We start from the raw sequence: 22362 nt of genomic DNA on the forward strand, positions 1-22362 counted from the left end.
ATAACAATGTGAAAGAAAGAACTAACTTACATTTATATAGCACCTATCATTACCTCAGGTTGTCCCAAAGCGCTTTACAGCCAATGAAGTACTTTTGAAGTGCAGTCACTGTTGGAATGTCGGAAACACGGTAGCCAATTTGCGCACAGCGAAGTCCTACAAACAGTTGATGACCAGATAATCTGTTTTAGTGATGTTGGATGAGGGATAAATATTGGCCAGGTCACTGGGAAGAATTCCTCTGCTCTTCGTCAAATAGTGCCATGGGATCTTTCATGTCTACCTGAGATGACAGATGGGGCCTTGGTTTAATGCCTTACCCAAAGACGGCACCTCCAACAATGCAGCACTCCCTCAGTATTGCACTGAAGTGTCAGCCTACATTTTGTCTAAGGCCTCTGGAATGGGACTTGAACCCAAAACTTTCTGACTCAGAGGCAAGAATGCTACCACTGAGCCAAGGCTGCCACCTTGGGTGTCATCAACAGAATGCGACAGGGAAAGTGTTAAAGGAAGTAAATGTGAAAATTACAGAAAATGCTCACAATATATTATGGAAACGTGTGTGTGTGTATATATATATATATATATATATATATATGCAACATCTGCCAATGTTATATTGTCATATCACTAATCATTTTGTCGCAGTATGTGAAAGTACAATTTATACCTATGTAATTAGCTATGGATACCTAATCTGGTCTGTTGTCCTAAATATATATTATGGTCTAATGAATAATATCTCACTGCTAACACAGACCAGTAAAAGCAATGTGATTGATAGCTTGAATGACTTGCATCACAAATTCACATTTTATACTCGCCAATGTCACCAGACATTATTTTCAGATTTCATTAACTGCTCTGACCGACTAAAGTGCATTTCAAAAATATTAGTTTTCATTCTATATAAATACAAGTATGTCTACTGAAAAATCACTCCAATTTGGGAAGAGATTATTGTCCAATTGATTTCAGAAGGTGAAAACAGTCTACTCTGAAAAAACATCTATTGTTAAGATGCCGAACTCGTATATCAGCTGGTTTGGAGAAAATAGCTACGGTCATCAAAGGCCCGGAGACCGTCTTATTCAATTTTATTCTGTTTTGATCTTTATTTGATAAGTGTTCTTGTCAGTGAAATAATACTAGTAAAGGAATAGCTGTACAGAGAAATGAAACTAATGTGTCCTTATATTGTTTGTATTGGTATCGTTTGACCTGCTTTAGAGCAGTGCAAGCTAGCAGCTCTGCATTGCTCTGTACTTGGGAAAAGCTCTGTTCTATGCATGTTTACTTGAATTCATGCAGAGTTTGGCTCACTAGTTTGTCAGCATGCAGAGTTTGGAATGCTAGCAAAGATGTTTACGTTAATAAAAAGCCAAACATGCTTAATATAAAAAACATAAAGGTTGTCCAGTCGACCAACTAGGATCTTCTTAAAATAAAGTTTAAAAAGATAAGTCTGCACTGATTAATAAAAGGAATAACTTGCATTTATATAACAACTTATCCAGTCTCCAGAAACATCTCAAAGGGCGTCATATCAAATGAACTAATTTGAAGTACAGTGATGGTTATGTAAGCAGACGTAGTAGCCATTTTGTCCACAGTGGGATCCTACAAAGTGTTGCAGTATTACTGAAGCCAGTAAGAAGCCGAAGCAGAGTGAGACTAGCTTCTTGATGCAGTCTCTCACTTGCCAACATTTTTAATCAAGCTCAAATCAGTGACCTGAGTTTCTGAATAATTCTATGTAACATGCAGTGATTTCTATTATATTAACAAGTTAAAGTAATTTAAATAACACAACATCTATTACTTGCTACACCCATCAGTATTGCTCTTGCGCTGGTCTGCTGTTTTCTATACCCACCAGTACAGCTTCCTAACCTGGGCTACTCACTGGTACTGCATTGAGTTGCTAGTCGTTATCGCCTATACCCATCAGTACAACTCCTGCACGAGTCTGCTGTCTCCTATCCCTGCCAGTACGCCTCAATACCAGTCCGTTAGATGCTATGGTCCTCATGCAGTACTGATACTGTCACAACTTACTGTATCCCTAATTCAGCTCCTATATTATCTACTGTTTCTAAAATTGTCATCATATAATGGTAAGAGAGGGGCTATTCTGTGGAGAGTGGACTTCTGGAATGAGAGGCACCATCAGTCTAGAGTCTAATCATCCAATCAGACTGTAGTTTCTACTTTTGCAGTGGTTCTACTTCTTAGTGATAGTTTGTTTATCAGGTTTTCTACACTTGCTGCATGACATGTCCAAACAGCAACATTGAAAACCATCACTATTCCATTTCCCAATGTGATTGGAACACTTCCTATCATAGAAAAATGTGGAAGATACACGTGTCCAGCACCATTGTCACGATCATGGAACAAATGCTCCCAATTGTGCTGGATAAATTAAATTCTATCGGTTTTTAATACTGGTCATTTGTCATTGAGTGTTGTACAAAGTATCCAAACATAGGCCTAGAATTTCCTTGAAAAGAATTACACTGCTGTTGCTGCTTTATAAAAAGATTTGCATCCTACCGCATGGGCGTTACACACAGGTTTCCTGGTTCTGGTCATTTGAATTCCCATTGGTGCAGTCAATGGTGTAAAACCCATGGAAAATGGGTGTCATCTGGAAACTTCTGTGCAGCCTTTAAAAAAAACGTTCAGCCTGCACTCTTCAACAGCAGACCGGGAGACAAAGTTGTAAGTGAGGAACAGTGATTGGCCCTTTCACTTCACTTTGTAATAACTTCATGTATTTCCTATATTTTTATTATACTTGTAAAGGATTGTGATACTATCTGGACCAGGGCATGGCACCCAAGCCAGAGAAGAAAAAAAGCATAACTTCACTGAATGAGACCTCCAAGTACTCCTCAAGGAAATCGAAGGCAGGAGGCACAGAATCCTGGGTGTGGGTACCACCAAGCCACCCAGTAACTCGTGCCAAATGGAGGGAAGCATTAATGACACTGTGTCAACTTCCTCACTCCCAGGCCTGCAGAACAGTGCTGCAACAAGTTCAAGGACCTCACCCGGGCTGGTAAGGTAACATACTGGACATTCTCACTTTTCTTCTTTGCCCATTCTAGGCACCAGCACACTCTTCACCCTCTTAAAGCAACACTTTCATAACCAACTGTTCATACTACACTCTGGTCAAATGCAGCTCTAGTTCAGCATCTTACACTATGGCTATCCTACTCCCCTGACAGTAATTATTTACTGCACAACCCTAAAATGTTTTCCTCCACTTTAACAGCTTCATACCCCATATCTCTCAACTGTTCCATGCCATTCTCAACTGCTAGCCGTACTCTCATTCATTCTACCTTCTTACAGGGCACATTGGAACATAATGCTTGCCTAATGCAGGCCTCTGGAGGTGGCATCTCCACATTTAAACCCCTCAGCCCCTTCAAGAACAAGGCCATACAGTTTGTGGCACCTGCTTGGCTCTTACTGTGGGAGATGGCTAGGTCAGCGGTATCCTGCCGGTGCCAGGCTAGTAACTGAGCACCTACGTTTGCCCTGGCGTCCCACTGAAGCACCACATTGACAGAACATCCACCCTCTTTCTCTGTCCCTTTAACCTCAAGGGCTAATGCTCACCCATGCTTAGCTTCTATCCTCTTTTCCTGCAGATCTACCACAGCAAAGGCAGACAAAAGAGGGGATGATGATGAAGAGGAGGAGGAGGAGCCGGGGAGTTTTTTCAGCCTCCTCATGTATGGCGATGATGATGATGATGAAGAGGAGGAGGGTAAGAGCCAGGTCCCATCAATTGCAGTTGCTTCATCCTGCCCAATCTTCCCTTGCCCCAATACCCGTTAACTTGCCACCTGTGGCACTTACTTCCTCTCTCCCAAGCACCAGCTCAGAAACTTGCACCCAGGGGGAATTAGATAGTGGTAGTGAGGATGTGATTCACAGAGCACAAGGGAACTGGAGGCTGCCTATGGCTTAGGAGTTGTGGGACCCAGAACTCATGGGTACCTACCTGAAAGGAAGGACATTTGAGGAACATCATACCTATGTGCAGGCTCTGAGGTCAGTTTCTGATGTACGGCAAGTGACTCTTGCATCTACAGCTGTCCTTTGTGGCAACATCACGCCTCCATTAGATCAGAAGTGCTGCTGATCATAAGGACCACAGATCCAGGGCCTAGTTGAATGATGAAGGCTGGAATCCATCTGTCTGATACTACCATCTCTTAGGACTACAGCACATGCCAGGCCTTCAAACTCCCCCTTTAGAGCACCAAGCCAATGGAATGTGGGCGTTGAGATCAGGCTGCCCAGGAGCAAGCTCCAAAAATGCAGCCAGCAGTATGCCATAGGGAACGGCATACCAACTCCTGAGAACCCCTGTCTAAGGGTAGGCTGTGGGCATCCGAAAATCTGCAAGAAGTAGTGAAAAAACCAAGTCCATGCTTGTGTAGGCGGATGTGCAAGCCAAATGGCAAAAAATAAATGCTTTAAAATGTGTTGCCCTGCTCTAGAAATCTGTATACAAAATCTCCAGACTCCCGTGTCAGCAACTTCTCACTTCTGCCTTGATCAACTGATCCTGCATCTCATAAGTTTCAGTCTACGTCACCCAGAATGTATTAGCAGTGCAAACCCAGGAAACTCGTAGCTGCTATGTCACTGGCTCTCACTCTGGCATATGCAGATTAGGCCAGTGAAGACTCAGTGGGAAGGCTCAAAAAACACGAGGAAACTTGGGGGAAGCATTTTAAAGGCACACCAGCAGCAAAACAACTTCCACCCAAATTTCCTCTCTAAACATCTTTACTACGCCGTATATACAATGCGCTAAAACGGCGAGTAAGTTCACTCCCATTATGTCTTAGTGTCCTTCAGATGGCAGTTGACAAGGAGCTACAAGAAAATTGGGGAAAATAGGGTTACAGGGGAAACATTTTGAAATTTCACATTGGCTCTTACGCTGGAGCTGAAATTTGGCATGGGTGGTCAAGCAAAATGGGTGATAGCGCCATGACAGACCATTTTACACTCTGCCCGATTTTCTTTTCCAGGGACTTCAATGACCACCCAAGATGGATTTTACATCCACTGTGTCTCTTTTACAAACAATCAATAGAGAAAATAGCCTTTAGCTCTGTTGCTGTGGTTGTGGCTACAGTCATGTGTGACTCTTGGCTGTGGAAACAGGAAGTTAATGGGAAGAAATGGAACAGAAGTGCATATGTGAGAAGCCACACAAAATGTCTCTCTGTGCAAATGTGCACTGGTGATACAATACAGAAAATAGTTCCATGCCGCAAAGAGGAACGATTTGTTGTTCTATGCTGGTGATGGGGGCTTCCAAATCTGGAGACTCAAAGTTAGGCAAATTTGATATTCTTATAGTAAACTGAAATAAAATGCACTTAATTTGGGTCACTGTGGATTTGAGATTTTGTAAATTGTTTCTCATTGCACTTGTTATCCAGGGGCCGGAAAGGATCAATTTAGGGGTGCACGATCTCCGCACTGTTATAGGCACTGCCATATTGGTAAAGGCAGCTCTCCAGGCATCCTGGATGGCCGACTAAAACAGGCATTAGACCACCTACTTATGTAAATGAGAGGCCTAAGATCTGTTTTCGGTCCCCTTGCGGAAATTGGTTTTGATTGAGCATAGCAGGAGCCGGACTTGCTCCACTCTTGGCTCTTAAGCAGCCGCTGCGGCCTAAGCAGCGACCACCACCAAAAGGTAAAAAGGTGCCAGTGGAGCCAGGAGGAGCAGAAATGCTCCCCCAACTCCACAGTCCATGTGATCATCGCTCCCCGCTGCCCCCCCACCACCCCACTCCCAGGACTCCAGGACGTACCTTCAAACCGCTGTCACAGGATGAATGAATTGTGACTGTTGCCAGGAACCTGCATGATGTTCTTCGCTCTGTCCATGGGGAAGGTGCTGTATGTGTTCCTCATGGCGTAGAGAGCCTCAGTGACATCCCTGATACAGCGGTGCACACCAAACTACAATATGTAATTGATATTATCTGCTGCAGCCTGGAACAACCCAGTGGCATAACAGTTAAGGGTCACGGTAACCATTACAGCCACAAGCAGTGCTCTTCGTGCCCTGGTTTGGGACTCCAGCTGTAGCTGCAGCAGGTGACGTAGCTCAGTGACAGCCTCATTGCTCCTCGGAAAAGTTGAGGTGTGAGAACTGCTCCATAAAGACCCATTGTGGGTATGACTTCCTACTCCCTCTTTTCCCAGAATCTCTGGGGATTTGTAACTTGCCCCTAATTCCTGTCCCCCAGGCAAAAGGCAACATCATTGCACTCTCTTCCACCTGAGAGAGTCCATGGTTTCAGGTTTTGTTTTCACCAAGAGGACTGCTAAATTCCTGCAAATTAGCATCCAATGAAAACTCAGAATTGAGAGCCTGGGTATCTTTCTCTTTTAATGCCTAGTTATTGCAACCTTGTAGGATACACAGGTCAGGAGCAGAAGAGTACAGACTAAAATTATTTGAAGATTAAAGCAGTTCATCCAGGTTGGGATTTTAAAAATCTTTTGTGTGAATTAAGTGACCCAACAAAAAAAAGTCATACAACTTTTTGTTCATTATATTAAAAAAAACCTATAAGCTTAAGTATTGTGTTAGTTTATGTCATTCAGAGCAATTTGTAAATATAGGATATTTTCTAAAACGCTATCTTTACCTTTTACATCCAAATATATTTTACCCTCCAGTTTTCCATTTGGAAAGGTCTGAAATATGCAGGAATACCAGCCTTTGTCCGATTCGAGAGCTTCTTTGATTATGATTGTGGAATGTTGTCCACTGATTTTCATTGTTACTCGCTGATTGTACACGTTATGAGATGTATCATTTTGGGATGAACTGTACACAGCAAGTTTTGTGTTGTTACTGGATTTCTCCCATTGAACTAATACTATCTTGACATCTTTACCAGAAGCTTCACAGTGTAAGGCAGCTGAATCACCCTTTGCAATGGTTATATTCCCATTAGTTTTAAGCTCTCTTGTTTGGACACCTAGATAGAAAAGAAAGAGAATTAAGATATTATAAATTCACTTTGTAATAACTTTAATAATAATAACCAGATACAATACTACAAATGCAACAGAAAGAAAGACTTGCATTTATATATAGCACCTCTCACATTATCAGGGCGTCTCACAGAGCTACATAGCCAGTGAAGTACTTTTGAAGTGTAATCACTGTTGTTTTGTAGGGCCGTGAATTTCCTCAAAGCTGCTCCTGCTCCGTTGTAGTAAATTCGCTGGAAACACTGTTTACTTGCATCGAAGTTACTGCGATGGAGCAACAGCCAATTTCTCCACAGAAAGTTCCCACAAAGAGTATTGAGGTGAAAATCTCCGTTAGTGGTTTCAATTGTGCAATGAATGTTGGTCAGGATACCAGGTGAATTTACTGCTCTTTGGAAAAACTACCATTAGATTTTTCACATCAACCTGAAGATACAGATAGGGCCTCAGTTTAACTCCTCATTGAGAATATAGCACCTTGATCAGTACCTTACTCCCTCAAGACTTCACAGAAATTTCAGCCTACATTATGTCCTCTCAAGTCCTGGGACTTGAACATAGAACCTTGAGACTGAGAGACTACCACTGAGTCAGTTTGATACTTAGGGAGTAGGTGACTATATCAGGAATATAGTATTGGAAATTGTGGAATGCAGTATTTATTTCATGAGTGAATGTCACTTAACTCATCAGTCAGTGAGTGTTCCCAATGGTAAATGTCAATATGGTACTGACCAAGAAAGTCCCAATGTCAATCCCCAGTGTGTGCTGAATTAGCTTGTCAAAGTTAAGGAACAGTAGGGGTACTGTACTACAATTGACATCAACACACTAGGGCTAGGGCGGAAAAACATCAGTACTCATATGGATATCAGGTGAGGTCAAGTGGGGATTTCACGTCATGCTTCTCAGGGTTGAATGCCTTGCGGCCACTAAGGGCATGATTTTAGCTGGGAGCCGGGGAACCTGGAAACCAAATGAGTGCGTTGCAATCTGCAATTGCAACTCAATTGAAGGGAAATATTTGAGCTTCCAGGTTTCCCATGCGCCAGGCAGCCAGATTGACAGGCTGACTGCCTGTCAGAAGAGAAAGGAGCAATGAATTGGAGATGGGGGCGGGAAGGAGAGAGAGAGAGAGATCGTGGGCTCTGGAAGAAATCAGAAGGGTGTCGGGAGGTAGGAGGATGTGGACGACATCGTGGGCCTTGGATAAGATTGGGGGGTTCAGCATCAGGTGGTGTCCAGCATCGGGGGTGAGTGGGGGGGGTGGGGAAATCAGCTGATCGCGGGGTCATATCACGCCAGCTGAGCATGTATGTTAGGCCTGGAAGAAGCACTCCTGCTCCTCCGGGCCCACACTGTGCAATAAAGGCACTCACCTCATGGATCTGGCCTCTTCTGCCTGCTTTCACCTGATGCAAAATGGAAGCAAGGGGAAACCCGAACAGTTAAGATTAAAGTTGTTTTACTTTTCTAACTATTTCAATGAGGTACAGTGCCCCTTTAAGTATTGGCCCGCTGGCTTTAAGTAGGGGCGGGACTTCTGGGTGTCTGTTGTACGCGCATATCCAAACGTGCCTGGGTCAGACACAGAAATGGGTGCATTGGAGCCGGGATGCAATCTCACTCCAAAAATCCACAATTTTTACTGCCCAACCGCCGCCAACCCACCCGTTCATGGGGGTTAAAATTACCCCCTAATTGTCTAGGCATGAAGAAAAGCTACTTAAGATATTAGAGGCTGGTCAGCACCCATAGAACTATAATGCAACATATGCACTCCAGCACTGACCCTGCTGGAATTTGCATGGTCAGTGGGAGAGTACCTTACTTGCAAGGGGCAGCAAGCAGAAGTGCCACTTTTGGGTGTATCTCTGGTACCCACCTGCCCCATGTAGCCTGAAACTCCAGCCATGGGGGGCGGTTTGCTTCTGCCCCCATCTCCTGTACTGGTCGGATTGGCCCCTGATCAGTTGGGCCGATCTAGTTCAATTGCCGACAATATTTTTCTTTCAATCCATTAGGAGTTCAAGTCACTTTCCTGGTCTGGATCCCACTGGTGGGGCCCACATGCACCGTTGTGGAGGCTGATATGCCCCAACTCACTGGGTGTACCTCCTGCCACTGTAATGCTAGGTCCTTTTCCAGGTCCAGGAATGAGAACTCCAGATGTAGGGAATCCCTGCCACTGGCCCCGCCCTGTCGTTCACCTTGTAAGGGACGGATGGAAGTTACGTCCCTTACAAGGCACCAAGGAAAGAGCAGAGGCCTGTGTAATCAGGTCTCTGCCACTTCCTTGAGGGTTCCACTGGGCTCTTGCTGGAGGTAAGATGGGTGACTAGTGGAATCCCCAAGGCCCACTAGTAAATTCAGAAGGTTAAAAAATTTGACTTGAGTGGGTTATACAAATCTCCTTTATGAATATGATAAATAGCAGTTTCCAGTGCAGTATTCTACGTACAGTGTACATGTTCCAGCTTCACATTAAAAACGTTAAATAAACTTATCTTTTACTATGGGAGTTTTGGCCCTGCATGGTGTATTTCATTCCATGGAGAGGACTACACTATTATAAATTCTTTCTATGGTTGTCTTAGTGACGGACAGGATGCTGAGGGGTACTGAGAGCCAGCATGCTTTATTGTTGCGATGTGTCAGCTGTGTGTTACCAATATGCTTTGTCTGCGATACTGATGCCACAAAAGACTCACGGGCTGTTGGTAGGTATGAGTTGCTATGGTTACAGCTGGCATTTGATGCTGATGAACCCCAGTGTGCCACTATTTGAATTTATTTCAACTACCAGCAGCTTGTGGCAAAGTTATTTTGATTGGGTCATTATTTTATGTACATAGAATAAATCATGAATTCTACTGGTTGTGCCAAAGGTAACTCTTTTTATTGTGGCCTCATTGGCCAATTTCATTTATAAAAACAATAATTACAAGAACATTGAAACAACTTTAAGACTATCTATTAAAATAGTATTAATGAATAAATTGATATTAAAATAAATCTAAGATATTCAAAACTGATTAGATTTCTGAACAAATATATTAACATTTTTGAATTTATATTTTGATGATGACTCCTATCAGACTATATAATTTTTACTATTAAAAGACCAACAGAAAATTGTGAATATAGACTATTGCCATTGATGGACAAATACAATCATGTTTTCTCTTTTTCTGATTGTATTTTAGCAAAATACTGGACCAATTTAGCATTTTAAGAGAAGAAGAAGGTCAGCTTAAAGGAAAACATCAGCTCCATACCGTTTTATTAAAAAATCAGACACTCCTCCAATATTTTGCACTGATTCATTTTTCTTATTTTATCTAGCTAATGATGGGAGCTGGATATTGAAGGAATATTATATATGTTAAATAAATGTTGCTTGGATCCTGGGGTTGCTCCTTTCAAAGATTATTTGTTATCTATAAACATATCAGCAACTCTTGAAAAGTAGTTTTTTATTTTTCAGGGTTGATATTGATTTCTGAGAACTAAATGTTGTTCTCTAGTGATCATCAGAGAAGCACGTCACATGTTGAATCTTCCACTGAGTTTGTATTGGTAGGAAATGTTCTTTTTTACTTCCCCAACGGTTTAAATTTAAAATCCTCATCTTCATCTTCAAATCCCTCTATGTTCTCTCTTAACCCTTTGCAACCTCCTCCAACTTTATGTCCCTCCCACACCCTTCAGGCCTCCGATTCTGGCCTATTGTGTATTCCCCTTACGCTCACCCCACCATTATGATAGACCCTTCAGCCACCTCAACCCTACTCTATGGAACTCCCTCCCTAAATCCCTCTGCCTTTCCACTTGTCTCTCCACGTGTAAAAACTCTTTGACCATAATCTCATGCTCTTCCCCCATGCTTGGCATTTGTTTCTTCCTTTATTTATTTCTATCTTTCTCTACCCTCTGTAAAGCACCTTGAGTCATTTTTTATGTTAGACACTGTAGGGGTAAATTTTAGCATGGAGCCGGGAAGGGAGCTGGGGTGTGGGGAGAGTTTTCAGATGTGAAACTCGGAAGGTAAGAGATCATGACCTAAATGAGGCCGATAAATTTCACTTCTGGGTTTTGTGCCCGGCAGCCAGCCTGATTGACAGGAGGCCGGGAAGAAGATCGGGGGGCCGGGGAGAAGATCCAATGTGCCGGGGCTTGGAGATCGGAGGTCGCTGGAGGTCGGGTGAAGAGTCGGAGGTAGGTGGGGGTCCTCCATCGGGCGGGGGTTCCTGTCGGCCAGCTGAGCTTGTTGGGCCTAGATGAAGCACTCCTGCTTCTCTGGGCCCAGAAACAATGCAATAAAGTCACTCACCTCATGGATCCGGCCCTCCCACCTGCTTTTAACCTGACGTGAATGGGAAGCGATGGGAAACCTGAACGGGTTAGGTTAAATTTGTTTTTATTATTCCAATACATAAAATATTAAGTACCTCAAGTCTCTCAATGAGGTAAATTGCCCTTTTAAGTATCAGCCCGCCGACTTTAAGTGGGGGCGGGACTTCCTGGTTTCTGCTGTCCACATGCATACAAACCTGCCTGAGTTAAACCCAGAAGTGGGCGAGTTGGAGCCGGGATGCGGTCCCGCTCCAAAAAGCTGTTATTTTAACCTCCCACCCGCTCTTAGGGGTTAAAATTTACCCCATGTAACTGCAAACTGTATTTGCTATTCCTATTATCTTCCTACTAATACTCAGCCCAAGTGGCCAAATGAGTGTCGAAGAACATTATTCACCCACGGATAGTATTACAGCCTAGCCCAATTCTGTCCTCGCCTAATACCTACTTTTCCAGCAGAGGTGATAGAATAATGATCAGGAACATCAAATTCCAGGTTGCACAGGCTGTGGATCGATCCTCCTGGCCTGTATGGCTCATTCATGTTAGGTTGAGCTGTTGGAATCTCTTCTCAGGCATTTTCATTAGAAGCTTCACACTAATTCTTCAGCACTAGCTGTTCTACCCCAATTTTTCCTTCTTTGTGTTTTTATATTAATAAGCTTCTTTAAAAACAAAGGTACCTGCTATGATTATTTATCACTTTAAAGCCCCAAAGTACGTTTTGCAGATATTCAGTGGTAGAAACTACATGCATATTTCCCAAATAAATTCAATAGATGCATTTAAGGGGAAGCTAGATAAGTACATGAGGAAGAAAGGAATAGACGTATGTGCGGATAGGGTTAGATGAAGTAAAGTGGGAGGAGGCTCGTGTGGAGCATAAACACCGGCGTAGACCAGTTGGGTGGAGTGGCTTGTTTCTATGCTGTAATTTCCAAATAGTACTTCAATAGTTGAAGAAGGAATTAGAAACAAAGACGGGAAAATAAATCTAATAACTTTTTTGTGCATAAAAGATTAAGAAATAACCACAGCCTGTGTGTGGCTGCTTGTGTAAGTCTGTACACCCCTGTTTATAACTCGGTTTTGAATCATTTCTCCAAATTGTTGAGGGAGTGGTTTCAGATTTATTCATTCAGCGTTTTCTGTGCTGGTGTGTGATCCTAGGGAATTAGGTACTTTACTTATAGTTTGAGTTGCGTAGAACTAATTCCCAGTGAAGGTGTGGACTTACACCCACTTCTGCGGGTGAGGGTTACATGAGATGAGGGCGTGGATTACCACCCAGGGATTGAATTATGAGGACAGGTTGCATAAACTTGGCTTGTACTCCCTTGAGTATAGGAGATTGAGCGGTGATCTGATTGAGGTGTTTAAAATGTTAAAAGTATTTGATATGGTAGATACGAGGGGGAATCAAGAATGAGGGAACATAATCTTAGTATTAGAGCTCGGCCATTCAGGAGCGAAATCACAAAGCACTTTTTCACACAAAGAGTAATAGAAATTTGGAACTCTTTCCCTCCCTCCTTCCCCCCACCAAAAGGCTGTAGATGCTAGGACAATTGGAGCTTTCAAGACTCGGATAGAATTTTGTTGGATAACGATATCAAGGGATATGGAGTAAAGGTGGAAAAATGGAGTTGAGGTGCAGATCAGCCATGGTCTAATTGAATGGCAGAGCAGACCTGAGGTGCTGGAAGGCCTACTCTTCCTAAAGTTCCAGTGTTACTAACTGGCATTGCCGATCAGACATCCATTATAGAAATTGCCTGATTTTCATTTCCATTGATGAGCCACAGGAAACTGCTTGGACATTTTCATTAGAAGCTTCGAACACTAATTCTTCTAGCAATAGGTGGCAAGTTCAAAATCTACCCCGAGGTGTCCAATCATTAGGGGACATCTAACACATACATCATACTTCCTATAATAATAATACTTGCATTTATGTAGCACCTTATTATGTCAAAACATCTCATGCTTCACACATAATTAATTATTTTGAAGTTCAGCCACAGCAATCATTCTGCACCACTGCTCCCTTTAAGCTGCACGCGTGCGTGGCCGCGCAGCAGTCTGTAGTGGGCCGCACACCAAACCAGTGCTCTTGGCCCCTCTCTCAGACTGACCAGTCCCCAGGCCCCTCTCCCACACTGGCCAGTGCCCAGACCCCAGGCCCTTCTCCAGCTCTGCCTCCCCGGTCCCCAGTGCTCCAGCCCCAGGTGGGCTGCTCTGCCTCTGGTGCTGGGGATGTCCGAGTGTCCGGAGGTCTGAGTGTCCGATCCCGCGGCTCTGGCCCCGGGAGGCGGTGAATTCAAGGTCTTTTTTTCCTTCCTGAGCCCCTCAACTTCACCCCGCAGCATAATGTTGGCGAGTGGTGATCGATTGCCCTGGGAACCAACAGGAAACGAGCTCGGGCCAGAGGGCCAAGGGAGCAGCGTGTTCTGCACCAGTCGCGGTGCTTGAGGGGTGGAACCTGAGTTGGTGAGTCAGGTGACTTCGTGTGAACCCCTGTTAAACAATTTATCTTTTAAAAGCTAAATCGAGATTTCTTTTGTCAAGAAAACAGTTCAATATTTGTCAGTATTTTGTTTTCCTGGAGTTCCTGTTATGAGTTTCAGACACTTGCCAAGTGGACGAGGTGTTTAAAGGTCATTCATTTCCCTCTTTCCATGTGCTGTTAGTTAAAGGCTCAGAGATTGATTTCCCCCTCATTATGCATCGATTTGTGATATTTAGAGGGACAATGTCTTACCTTTTCTGCGCTTTTAGGAGATAAAGTAACATCCTTCCTGTTAGTCTAGAGTCACATTCTGTACTGGGGGAAATAGTTGTCTATTTTGGTGGCTTCTGCCTTTAAAATTCTCCTCCTCTCGTCAAATCCCTCCAAAACCCTGTCTATGGCTGTAACTTCCTCCAGCCCTACAACCCTCTTTTTATAAGGAGAAACTGTTTCCAGTGACAGAAGGGTCGGTAACCAGAGGACATAGAATTAAGGTGATTGGCGAAAGAAACAGAGCCGACATGAGGAAAAAACACTTTACACAGCACATTGTTATGATCTGGAATGCACTGCCTGAAAGGGTGCTGGAAGCAGATTCAATAATAGCTTTCAAAAGGAAATTGGATAAATACTTGAAGTGGAAAAAATTGCTGGGCTATGGGGAAAGAGCATGGGAATGGGACTAATTGGATAGCTTGTTCAAAGAGCCGGCACAGGCACAGTGGGCCGAATGGTCTCCTCCTGTGCTGTAAGATTCAATAACAATCCCGCGGCTCCAGTCCCAGCCGTTGCATTGTTTACCGCGTTGAAAAGGAAATGCAGTCAGTGAGCAGCTGATTGGCTGCATGGAAACCAGACCAGGAAGTAAAATCGAAACCAATGCGTTTGTCAGTAGCCAATCACAGACCGGACCTTTCTGCCCAATCAGAGACCAGGCACCTCCGCCCAATCAGAGATGAGGGGCCCATACATAGAGGCAGTCAAAACTAATGCGACCTACAAGATGTACAATTGGAATGCAATAATTTGTTAAAACCTGCTGAGGATTCAATATGGGGGGGAGGCGGGGGGAGGAGAGCTTTAATTAAATTGTTCCCTATCCCCAAATTCGCACTAACTGATTTGACAGCTGTTTTGTATTTCTGACTCAATTTAAAAATTCTGTTTGCACACAATTTATTTCTGTTTGAATCAGAGTCATTAAGCTGATTCAACAAAAAGCTGATTGGAATCGTTCCCCTCAGATAATTTTTAATAAAATATAACAAGACTGGTCTGCTCAATCCTAGTGCAACTTAAAAAAAAACATTTCCTAAATTATAGAAATTTATCAGCCAATATAACATTAAATTGTTACAATTATCCATTATTTTGCACATTTGTTCTGTTTGTTATTTACTCTGAATAATGTTTTCTAAAAAGATGTTCCATTTAAAGTTGTGATTTCTTTTTACGGTGCGCACACAGCCTTTATATCGGTGCACAAACCCAAATTCATTCTGCACATGGCCGAAAAAAATTAGAGGGAACCTTGTTCTGCACCAGTAATATCTAATAAACAATGAGATGATTGACCAGTTAAACTGCTTTTGGTGGTGTTGATTGTGGGAAGAACTTGTTGCTCTCCTTTGATTCATTATAACGTATCGTAAATGTAGCATGCTTGGGAGGAACAGGAGACTTTGGACCTATGGTTCTCAAAGCTCTCCACCACTGGGGTTTTCCTCACCTCATGTTGTAGAGTAATTGATAGAGATTGATTGCTATGATTAGTCAACAATTCTATTATAATTGTATTATGCGACTACCAGGATGGAAGAAGGCAAATCAGATGAACCTTGGTCTTTTTTCATCTAGCAAGTCCTATGTTTTTATGTTTAATGTCCGCCTGAAATCTCAGAATATGCAGACGAGACCTCTATTTAAAAGCTCATCTGAAAGATATAGACAATACAGCATTTTCTTAGTTCTACGCTTGAGTATTGGCTGTTACTTGGATATGAACATATACAGACATAAACAGTCATGCCTATGTAAAAAAGGCACAGACACACCTGCACCGTAAACTACTTTTAACTGGCACCTTTTAGGAACCAATTGAAATCAGGGGTTATGGGATAAAGCAAATCTAGTATGTTCTTTATTTTTTTCTTCACACTTGTGAGACAGGCAAATTAACAGCATATTGTGTTTTGATGGTATGCTCCCTTAACCAAGGTTTGGTCTTGAATGTGTTTAATTTGTTTTCTCACACTTTTTAATAAGGCGGATTGCGACTAATGCGGAAGTTGCAAGTTAGCAGTTTATGTCTTAAAAGAAGCATATTGTACAAACACACAGTACCATACACAAAACAGAGCAGTGCACACTCCAACATGCACTAAGTAGAAAGATACATGCATACCTGAAGCAGATGCATGCCTGTATATGACCATATGAATGCACACGTATATATTTGCTGGTGTACACAAAACACTGCTCAATGTTTGTTTTAATTGTCTATAATCGTGATAATTAGCCAATAATTATTTATTCTGACATCTATTTGAAGGGCCAGGGCTCATAGTCCAGGACATTAGCAAGATTTAAAAGAGTAGGGGAGAAGATAAAATAAATCATTAAGCAACAGTTACATGGCTCCAATTTTGGGATTTAAAGGCCTGTAAAATTTGGGAAGAGAAAATTGAGGGAGGTGAGGAGTTCCACAATTTTGAGATCCTGAGGAAAAATGAATTGTAGCAGGAGACTGTGTGAATTGCCTTGATTTAAAAGCAGTGAGAGTTTAGAGATGAGGAAAGGTTTGTAGGACAGGGCATTTAATGTTTACTGTTGAATATTCATAACACTGATTAAATTTGTTAAATTTTAAAAAATGTTTCTTCACTAGGTGTTCTTGATAGTTCTGCTTTAAATCTACTGCCAAGGAAAATAACTTACTGTTCAAGATTAACTGTATATATAGTCTAAAGCATACATTTATAAAAACTGCTTGCCACATGGTATTTATCATGGATATTGTGTATCTTTCTGAACAGAATGTATAAATGTCACATTCTGCTGATGTACGCAGTGTGCAATAGTACATGGTGCCACAAACAATATGTTTACAATTAATTTAAAATGTTTTATTTAACATTCAGGTGGTTGATTTATACTTGTACAAGTAACACTATTCTAATGAAGTCTCTTTGCCTATTGTATCATCTTACTATGCACTGGGAACAACAGTTTCGATTTATAAAAAGTAAGTTTCCTCTCCCCCGCAAACAAGTTAAATTAACTTTAAACTTGAAGGTGAATGGAAGGGGGTTGAGGGGGACCGCAGGCCGGCAGCGGCCCAAAGTAATTCCGTAGACCATAGGAACACTCCTGCTCCACCTGGCTCCTCACTAAGATAAGTTAAACAAAAATTTACCTTTATGTTGACGGCCTCCAGTAGTCCCTTTAAGGACTGTTGATTAGGCTGCAGAAGTAACCGGAAAAGCGCTGCTCAGTTGCTGACCAATTTTGGAGAGCGGTCTTTAATCAGGCGTTAGGTACCTCATTAGTATATGCAAGAGGCCTAATGCCTGTAAGGTGGCTGCCAGGGATGTCTGAATATTGCCTGAGCCAATATGGCATCGGACGTATTTCAGGTGCCCTTGAGGCGTGGGACATAGCTCCGCCAAATTGGATCTTTGTGCCTCCGTTTTGTGCCCAGGAAATGGGCAAAACACGGTCCAATTGTACACCTGGTTTGTTTAATCTGAGATTTTTTTAGGTACCTTAAATTACTAATGTGATCTACTAAATAGATGATTTTAAAAAAAGTCAGTAACTTAGAATGTTCCTGAGAATTGAATACAGCAGCTGAGTGTGTCCATAACTCAAACAATTTCAGTATAGTGAAAGGATTTAAATTCAGAATTCTATGACTCCGGTTATGCCAATACTGATCTGCTAAATTTAGTTTTAATTAGTTTGCTTCATTAGTTCATTTAATGCAGATAGGATGAGCCATTGGCTGCACCATTTCTGAAGTCCATGAGTGGTCATTATGCTCACTATTCAAATTACTTTTCCAGGAAATTTTGGAGAAAGTTCACAACAGGAAGATTGGCGCACGCAACGGCATCATTTATGGCGTAAATCATAGATCGCATACTTCCAGGAAATTTTGGGCCTATATAGATTTGCATCTGGCCTCATCTCACCAAGTGTTCACTCAGTCCACCTTCAGAGAGATTGAAAGATTACACATGCAAAAGAAACAAATATCTGGTTCAGGATACAAGGGGTATTGTTGTTCCATCCCCCAGGTTATCCTATTGTGAACATAGATATAGAGCGTATATCCCTAATCCCATGAAATTAAGATGCTCAGACCATTTACAGGAGCGTCTGACACCACTAAGTCAGAGAAGGTATCTATGACAAGCCTGAATTTGTAGCAACTTATGTTGTTAGAAAACAAAAGTAAAATTCTCCTCACCTGCAGATATACAGGAGCATTTGTATTCAATAATCTGTATTTATTATATAGAGAGTAATAAATGATAGGCTGCACATAAGAGAATACAAGGGTATAACAGGAAAGGCCATTCTGCCTATCTTTCTTACCCTACTGTTTTGATCCATGTACAGAACATGATCAGACTATTCCTTGCCTTGGGGCTTGGTCTGTTTCCCTGTAAAATCAGGAATCTATCCTTTCTTAAATGCTTCAACTATATATACATTGATGACACTAGCTTGCAATTACACACAATTAACTCTGTGAAAGTAATTACTTCTTAAGTTATCTTCAGGTTAAAGTTTCTTTAACATAACTATATCGATCTAATTTCTTGATCTCTATTTATTTTAAGGGAGGTAAGGGAGACTGTATAAAATTACATTTCGGGGCAATGGAGTTATCCAGAAATTTCCAGGAGCACGAAACATGTTCGTAGTGAAACAGCAGCCCATGTTACATTGCACCCAATTTACTCTTCCATGGAAAGGAAAATCAGACGTGGTGTAAAATGGGCGGGCTGATTTGCTACGAGCCTGTTTTGCGCTACTGATGCAGACCAATTTCACCCTCTTAGACACAAAGAGAAATGACAGAGAGGTAAAAGAAAAATTCATCACCAATTCAGAGGGGAATACTATTGAACTAACTTGACACATAAACCCAAATGGCATAAAAGAGAGATTCTGCGTAATAAGTGGTACCTCTGAGATTTCCCTTATTCCTCTGTTTTATTCTTTCAATTTATTTGTAATATAATCTTTCTGTCATGTAAAGATAGAACATGATTTCATGATTTCATCAAATTCTCATCACATGCACCTAGTTAGACTTCTATATCAAGCTGACTGGTTATGATGCAATTAAACAGATAAAAGTAAAAAGCAGATCAATAAGTAAATACGTAACATTGGCACATTGTCTCAGTGAGTGGCCAGGTGCACAGTTCTGGTTCTTTTTTAAGCATTTCCTTTTCCATTGCATTTTATCCTACTCATTCTCTGCCTCATTTCCTTACATTTTCATTTAGTTTATCTGGTTTACATTATTCTTTGTTTCTTCCCAGATTGTTTAATTCATTCATGTTTCATTTGTAAATGTCAGTGTTAATACTATCCGTGTTCTTTAATTCATAACTGCATTGATAATTTTCCTGTGATCTAATTTCTGTTTAATGTTATTTGTTAAAAGATATGCTCTGTATTTATGTAGATTCACTCAAATATTAATTCATAATTGTTCTCATTCTTTACTGCTATTTTGTTCATCTTTGAGAATGTACACTTTTAGCAGTCTAGATCAAAATAATAATCTGCTTACAATCAAATGTAAACTTAAAAAAATGAAAATAAAAAGTGTATCATTTAATTACCCATTTTGTCCATATGGTACACATGCTAATACAGTTACAAAATAACAGCTACGAGCACTTGTCTGAATAGGATCCATTTGTCCATGGATAGACCATTGTACAAATTGCAGTGAATATGCATCTTGGCTCTGGGTATTGATTCTGCTTTATTTTCTTCTCCATTGCCCCATTCTGAACAAACACACAGATAGACATGAGGCAATGAATAGATTATAAGGAAGCCATAAAATGCATGTAGAAGCCCACATCTCACATTTTGCCCTGATGCAAAGTATATGTTTTGGCCATGTGTTTTGCATTGGTACAAAAATATTATTATTGCAGAATCACCGTGGTGCTGGTAGGAATTATCACAACACAATTCAGTGTTCCGGGGAGCCAAGCCAAACTGGCATTACCAAATCTGATGCCACTTGACAGATTGTGTCCTTCACTCCTAAATCAGTGTTTTGGGAATCACTGCTACAAAATGCCACAAATATTTTTTCTGAATTCTGATTAAATTTTTAAAAGACAAGAAATCATTTAGAAAAACATTATTTAAAATAAAGAACTAAAGAGAGAATAAACTTTTCCCTTATGCACACTCTTGAATTGCAGCACAGATACCACAGAGTGATGCAAAATGTGAGTACTTCATTGGGAGGTCAGCAGCTCCCTTGTGTAATTCAAACTTTGGTCAAGTGTATAATTGACACCATAGGTATAATTAATACAGGTAATATTGCATTGAGCTTCCTAAAAGAATAATCAGAAACTATGCAGCTGCCACATACTCATAAATTGAACTATGTTTGGTTGTCAAACGTTTGAACTATATTCCCTAAGGATTCAGTGCTATGGTATAAACCATGTGCAATCAATCTACTGTGATATAGATCTGTACAATTAGTGTCCTTCTGTGTGTATATGCATATTGTAATTGACATGTGCCTACATGCTTTATATTAAACACAACACAGAGGAGGTAATTTTGGGGATAGTGTAAAACAGGCGATATAGACTCAGCCATCTGTTATACATCTCTCCCGATTTTCATTTCCATTGAAGTCAATGGAAATAAAAATCAGGAGAGATGTATAACAACAACAACTTGCATTTATATAGTGCCTTTAATGTAGTAAAACACCCCTTTGCAGGAGCGTTATCAGGCGAAAATTGACACGAGCCAAATAGACAGTGGCAGCGTGGATACAAAATTGGCTAAGGGACAGAAAGCAGAGAGTAGTAGTGAACGGTTGTTTTTCAGACTGGAGGGAAGAATATAGTGGTGTTCCCTAGGGGTCAGTATTAGGACCACTGCTCTTTTTGATATATATTAATGACCTGGACTTGGGTGTAGTGGGTATAACTTCAAAGTTTGCAGATGACACAAAACTTGGAAATGTAGTAAACAATATGGAGGATAGTAACAGACTTCAGGAGGACATAGACAGACTGGTGAAATGAGCAGACACAAGACAGATGAAATTTAATGCAGAAAAGTGTGAAGTGATACATTTTGGGATGATACATTTTGGGATGAGGAGGAGGAGGGAACTATTTTACCTGGCCGCCAGGAGGAAGCACCCTGCCTCTGCCACCAAGAAGGCCTGGCTCGAGGTGGCAGAGGAGGTCACCAGCAGGAGCAACACATTCCGCATTTGGGCCCAGTGCAGGAAGCGTTTCAATGACCTAACTAGGTCAGCAAAAGTAAGTATAGTTACTGATTCTCCTGCATTCTGTGTTGCCTATCACCCGCCACCCTCACCACCCCCCCCTCCAACTCATTCTGCACTACCAAGACTACTCCATCACATCACTCCTCACATCCACTTAGGGCTCATCCTCAAATTACCTTCACTTCCTGAGCACTTCCTCACTTCCCCATTTGTGACCCCACCACTAACACTCACCCCAATCCTCATCCAATGTGATGTCCCTGTCTGATAGTCACCCTCTGATGCACCTCTTTCACGGTCAGCCTCACCCAAAGCAATGCATTCATCGGCTGACCACTTCACCCTCACTCACTCACACGTCCGTACTTTCTCCCCTTCTAGGAGGAGAGTGCAAAATGTACACGAGATGGCGAGGACTGGAGGGGGGCCACAACAAATAGTGTCCTCACAGAGGTGGAGGAGGAGGCCCTAGAGATCATTCGCACCCTTGGGTGCCAGTCCGTCGGGGACGACGAGTCTGGCACCCCACAAACGTCTGATGATGCAACATTAACATTCATCACACATAACATGAATTGGTGTTAACAATGATTGGCATGTTGAAAGACTCAGTATGCTCATCGCAACATGACACATCTGTGATGATGCTTAATATTGCCTTCTGTTCTCTTACAGGCCCTTCAAAGACAGCAGTGATGGGAGAGGGCGATTCCTCAGAGGAGCTCCCAGCCTCTGAGGGCGCACCATCACATCTTATTGAGCCATCCACCAGCGCAGATACTCACACCTTGGTGGGTTCTAGCAGTGAGTTAGTTGGGTTGGCATGTGGTGAGTCACCACACACAAATGAGCACGAGCTGACACTTGTGGCAGGGGCAGCTGTGGAGAGTCCGTGTCGGTGGGCGCACTC

General features: G+C 41.9%; 1 protein-coding gene across 1 annotated transcript in view; it reads right to left on the reverse strand.

Annotated features, from left to right (window-relative positions):
- The window catches only part of LOC137326938 (T-cell immunoreceptor with Ig and ITIM domains-like), a 43881-nt gene that overhangs the window by 15759 nt on the left and 5760 nt on the right, over positions 1-22362 (reverse strand). Inside the window, exon 2 of the mRNA XM_067992314.1 lies at positions 6711-7046. Coding sequence (XP_067848415.1) covers positions 6711-7046 — 336 coding nt within the window. The remainder of the gene's footprint in view (positions 1-6710; positions 7047-22362) is intronic.

Source organism: Heptranchias perlo, chromosome 11, assembly GCF_035084215.1.
Source record: "Heptranchias perlo isolate sHepPer1 chromosome 11, sHepPer1.hap1, whole genome shotgun sequence".
NCBI lineage: Eukaryota > Metazoa > Chordata > Chondrichthyes > Hexanchiformes > Hexanchidae > Heptranchias > Heptranchias perlo.